The sequence below is a fragment of the Pseudochaenichthys georgianus genome, chromosome 15, assembly GCF_902827115.2.
Source record: "Pseudochaenichthys georgianus chromosome 15, fPseGeo1.2, whole genome shotgun sequence".
Taxonomy (NCBI): domain Eukaryota; kingdom Metazoa; phylum Chordata; class Actinopteri; order Perciformes; family Channichthyidae; genus Pseudochaenichthys; species Pseudochaenichthys georgianus.
Genome location: NC_047517.1, coordinates 30,482,753 through 30,488,752, shown reverse-complemented (window position 1 = coordinate 30,488,752; position 6,000 = coordinate 30,482,753). Strand labels below are relative to the sequence as shown.

The 6,000-nt window shown below is 43.5% G+C and overlaps 1 protein-coding gene across 1 annotated transcript in view; it reads right to left on the bottom strand.

Moving 5' to 3' along the window:
• The window catches only part of ccser2a (coiled-coil serine-rich protein 2a), a 59,445-nt gene that overhangs the window by 21,937 nt on the left and 31,508 nt on the right, over positions 1-6,000 (bottom strand). Inside the window, exons 5-6 of the mRNA XM_034100206.2 lie at positions 4,203-4,311; positions 3,882-4,062 (exon numbers count right to left, since the gene is read on the bottom strand). Coding sequence (XP_033956097.1) covers positions 3,882-4,062; positions 4,203-4,311 — 290 coding nt within the window. The remainder of the gene's footprint in view (positions 1-3,881; positions 4,063-4,202; positions 4,312-6,000) is intronic.

The window sequence follows — 6,000 nt, the reverse complement described above, 5'->3', positions numbered from 1 at the left end:
CACAACAGCACACACCACACACCACACACACACACACACACACACACACACACACACACACACACACACACACACACACACACACACACACACACACACACACACACACACACACACACACACACACACACACACACACACACACACACACACACACACACACACACACACACACACACACACACACACACACACACACACACACACACACACACACACACACACACACACACACACACACACACACACACACACACACACACACACACACACACACACACACACACAGTGAGCTGGATCAATGACGCATGCCTCAAGAGCAATATTTCTGCCATAGTGAAATAACTTTACTATTTCGAATATATACTTTGCTGACCATGAACTGTAAGCATCCAATGTTAGATACCTCAGGCAGAGCGGAGTGTTTTTTAACTACATTTATTTCATAGAGAACAAAATGAAATTAGGGAAGCAATCAAAAGAATATTCAGTGCAAACTGTAATTACATTTTCTGATTGTTTAACCAATTATGGTTTAGATGAAGAACTTGGTGATTACAATTTTCATGAACAATTACAAATCTCAATCAAAGCTTATCAGATCTCAATATGATGGCTTTTGGAAATTATCAAAATTGGGATTAATATTCAATAAAATACTTAAAATAAAATATGACAACACTACGTTCCACCTGCTTCTTGTTCAGGTCATGTGGTTTTAATCAGATGAAACTAGCATGTCTGGATGTCAGACACAATCCACCAATGATCAATTAGGATTCAGAAAGGCTCGTGGCTCATTTTACATGCGCTGCCTTGAGCTCACAACATACAAAAACACACTAAAGAACACTGGTACGACTTGAGGCTGTACAGCAAACGCCTTTGACTAATTGCAGTGAGCACAATGAACACATCTGAAGGAGAGACTTGATTGAAATGCAAAAGCAGAATCACTTGTTATGCTGTATAGGGGAAATTGAGTTGGAAGCATTCAGGATGATCTACAGAGTGCGCAGCGTGAACAGCTTATGCATTTCAGCCATTTCAAAGATGGGCGTCTGTGTTTCGCAGCAGCGTGGGACTTGTGTTTTCAGCGCATATGCAAGAGCTCATTTCTATAGGTGACATCTTTCATTCCTCTCCCTTCTTGTCACCCACTCTTCTTCCCATGAAATAGATTTGTCTGACTGACAAACTGAAAATATATATCATAATTATAATATCTATCATCTGATCATTTTCACAAAGCGCACGCAAACATGCATCACAAATCACACAGACTGCATTTAAAGAGAAGGAGTCTCAGAGCATCTAATAACTGAAATGGCTGTTGCCGAAGAATTGATGATTTATTAATAAAAGGGACAAATACACAACGGAAAGCCTCTGAGTTTGACACCAGGTGTTTGTCAGTACTTTGGGGTGTGTGGGCGGGGGCAATGATAGGATGTGGGGGGGGAGTGATGCATTTTGTTCCTATGTGATGACAGCAATAATAAAACTCATGTAATTAAACATTTAATAACTTCTAAGTACTTGAAGTGGAAGCACATTATAGATCAAGAATAGCTTAGTTGAGTTTTGTCAGAAAATCCTTCTCATGTCTCCCCTGCAGAACACTCCACAGCAGTGCAGTGGAGCAAACTCCTGCCATCTTAAGAAGATTATTAAAGCTTATCTTAAAAAAATATAAATCTGAATTTAATAAACAAAAGCATCTGAAATTGTACCCAAAACTCGGAAATGTGCCTAATATGAGACCAAAATAAAAAATGGGAGTGGCAATAATATCTGCATGTTATATGTTTGTGACATATTCAACAGCAAATGCAACAGAACTCAAACAATGGTAAACATATAACTAAGAGTCACAAAGTTTTCTGTGAACATGTGTGTTATGTCCAGTGTTGGGAAAGTTCACTTTCTACATGAACTAGTTCAGTTCACAGTTCACACATTTTAAAATGAACTAGTTCAGTTCATAGTTCATAATTCAAAATGTTGAACTAAAGTTCATGGTTTCAAAAACGAACTAATTTATAGTTTATAGTTATTTTTTCAATACGTTGCTGCGAGCTATTATTTGTCTCCTGTACGATGTTAATGGGATTTGGGTGGTAGTGGATCTGTTTTGGCTCTCTTTTTTATTCGCCACTCGCACATACCGTGAAAGGCTAGTCGTGTGCTTATTCTCAATGTGCCGTTTAAGGTTTGTTGTCGACGTCGTCGATGTACGGACTTGCTTTTTCAAACCGGGCGGACACAGTTTACAGGCAAACGTTTGATTTTTTCCATCTGAGTCAGTACTGACTTTAACGTAAAACTCTTTTAAATGCTCATACGCCGAAGCCGTAGAGTCTCACTCTGAGCGAGTGCTGCTGCAGCTGCTCTCGGCTTCGTCCATACTAATTCATTAATTCATTCAATGCTCGCCGGTTCCGTGGTTCCACATTGTTTGTTGTGAGGAGTCTGATATATTTAGTATATTTATATTTTAGTGCGACAGCCAGGGGTGACAGGCGCGTACGCGTCACAGGCAGCTTGCTGTTGCCAGATTGGGTGGTTTTCCGCATTATTTTGAAGCCTGTTTACGGTGTGTTTTAACTGGGTTTTCGGCTGAAAGGCATATGAAATCTGGCACACTTTTGAACGCCGTTATAATACAGTGCTGAGAATGAACGCACTTTTGAACGCCGTTATACAGCGCTGACAATGAACGCGTTCTCAATTACGTTCATCTAGCGGAAATACAGTACGTTCAGTTCACGTTCGCCCAAAATATGAACGCGTTCATGAACGCGTTCAGGTACATCACTGGTTACGGCCCGTCCACACAGCGGCGTGCGTTGAAGCTTCCAACGCTTCTGCCCATTCACTTTGAATGGGGTGACGTCACTTTTAGCCGAACTGCATTTTGGGAAGCGACGTGGAGCGTTGCTGGCGTTGCTGGCTTCAAAAGTTGAGCAATGTTCAACTTTTGACGCCTCGACGGAGGAGTCAGCCAATGAAATCCCGTTTATGCAAATCTGCCAGTACAAGCACTAGCCAATCAAACCGTGTGTATGCTGGGAGAGACTACGCAGGTCATTTCCTCATATTCCATAAAATGGAGGGAAAATTAATTATAGCGGTAATGAATCACCCGGTGCTGTATGATCAGTCTCTGTTCATCTACCGGGATACAAACCGGAGGAGCGAGGCATGGAGGGAGGTGGCAGAGACAGTGGGTGAAACTGGTAGGTTTTCGCCTGTTTGGGGATTTTATATCCAGTTTACTTCATTTTAACATTGCTATTGCTTTGTATGTCGGGGGCGGGAGATTCATGTGATTGGTTGTTGGTCGCGTTGCTCGCAAAAAATCCCCAAGCTTCAGATACGCCCACCTCCAAGCGTCAACGCACCCTGCTGTGTGGACGGGGCGTTAGTGCCTACCAAACAAATGTATTTGTATGTGTTGGCATCTTGTAGATCTCTCTACATGCATTCACGTGTGTAACGCAGCGTCCACACGGCAGCGTGCGTTGAAGCTTGCCGGCGGACGTGTCTGAAGGTCGACCAACAACCAATCACATGAATCTCCCGCCCCGGACACACAAGCACGCGGTTTGATTGGCTCGAGCTTGTACTGGCATATGATTTGATTGGCTGACGCTTCCCTCGAAGCTTGAAAAGTTGAACTTTTCTCAACTTTTAAAGCGAGCAACGGAGGCAAAGCGAAGCGACGGAACAACAATGCAGTTCGGCAAAGCGTGACGTCACCCCATTCAAAGTGAATGGGAAGCAGCGTTGAACGCACGCCGCCGTGTGGACGGGCCGTAAGAGTGTGCAAGTTTTGCTACATGCACCCGTACACCTCTGTGTTCATAAATGGCTCTCACCTGTAGCATTGTTTTGAGCCTGAGCAGCTGGTTCTTCAGCGAGCCGCAGTCCTGAGTCACGTGTTCGAGTGTGAGTTCATCCAGCATCGCCATGTAGCCATGATGCCTGCCTTCAGAGGGGACAGAGAGTGAAGAGACCCTCGAAGCCTTGAGACTGTCATAGTGTTGAACAACATGGGCCCTGCGAAAAAGAGATAAAACCCAGAGGAGAGAGTCAGAGCCAGGCAGAGGGAATACAGAATGATGTTGGCTTTGTGTCTTTGCTTTCTGCATTCTACTTTTGAATTCTCTTCTGGCAACATCCTTCCAGGCCTAACCAACCTGCTATCATTGTAGAAGTTATCTGGTCCACTCCAGCGATGGTGTCTACGCCGCTGCCCTTGCCGACCGGCCCTCTCTGAGCACTCAAAGTGGGACATCCTGTCAGCGTCTATGCAGAAGAATTTGGAGCAAAATAAGACAGAGTAAAGAAACCTGAATATCTAAAACAGAGAAGAAGCAAGTGAAGGAAAAAAGAGCATAAACACTTTTTCGTCTGAGCTGAAATGTATGAAGCCAGTGTTTGAGATATGGTCTTCAAGAAAATCACTTCTGTTGCTGCTGTTATTTGTTGAAGTGAAATGGATGTTTGTTGTTGAAGATAAGCTGCATTTCTGCAAAGGTTATAATTTATGTTTTTCTCTTTTTCCCAGCCAGTGTTTGTCTTTTACTACCACTCTAAAGCAAACACAAAAAGCAAGACTGAGAGTCAATGTTTCATATATTGTGGTAATGAATACTTCTGTGTATATTTCAGATACCCTATCTTGGGTATTTGCATATAAATCATGATCGGATCCCCCCTCCTTATTCTCTATTCATCTCAACTGTCTCCGACATCAAATGCAAAAAACGCGCTCACACACACAGTGACAGGCCATTACATTTCCAAGGAGGTAAAAGGACACAGTATTTGGCAACACTCAATAGCACACAGCTGTGAAATGAACCATGACCGCCACAAAATTGTCAACTAACAGAGCGAGACCCTCAGGAAATCAAAAGTTCCCTTGAATATCTATGTTCCAGATAGAAAGGGGAGAAAGAGAGATAGACAAAAGAGAGATACAGAATTACTGAGCAGATTGAAAGACAGCAATCCAAGGAATTCAGCAGTGGCATTTGATTTACTTTACCCCGAGTGTCACCACATAGCACAGGAGCAGACTTCAGCCTGAATCTGAACTATTACATTTCAGGAAACTTCAGCGCTTCCAGTAACTTATTTTCAGCTCAGAAAAAGTCCTCTAAAAAGTCATTCAAAAGGAATATATTCCAACTTGGGGGTGAGAAATCCACAAAGGCAGAGAAACTAAGACGGAGAGTGGAGAGAAATGTCTCCTTGTCCAGTCAGCTGGTGAACAGTTAAAGGGCCAGTGAGAGAAAGTCTACCCAGATCCCACTCTGTCTGCTTCTGTCTTTGTTGACAGGCTTGTTTTTCTGGGAACTCCCTAGGAACTGCAGCTGGGGAGAAATGACTGTGGTGGTGGTGGGGGAGCAGCTAAGGTAACTGGTTTGTGTCCAAGAAAGACATTCACTAGCTGTAGCAGGAAAGAGAGAGAAGCTGGGGCCTCTCTCTTCTGTCACGGGACCCGGTAACTGGATGAAATGAATACATGAGGCCTCTTCTACCCATCCCTTTTTCTCTTCTTCTCCACTTCCTGGTCTGTGGCAGAGTCATGGTGTCTTTGGGAGGGAGGGAACACCATTTCCTATCCCGTGTCTCGAGGCCTGCCCTGTGGGCTGGGTCTAACTGGACTCTTCAGCTTCTCTTGCTTTCACTCTGACGCTTTAGCACTAGCCATGACACACTGCGCTATAAATATGGTCGCTTCCCAAAAAGGAGTAGGAAGGGACAACACGCCGATTCACATTCCTCTGGAGTGAACATTTTCCTCTCCCTGTCGGTTTGTTTCACTCAAAATCAAATCATTGTTTACAGACTGAAGATGACATCAGAGGTGTAAAGATGCCTCAGTGATGTATTTGCAGTTGACTGTTTATTAGGCACACCTAGCTAAAACTAATGCAGTCTAATACAACAGGCCTGCAATACAAGTATACCATCTGCAAGGTTGTA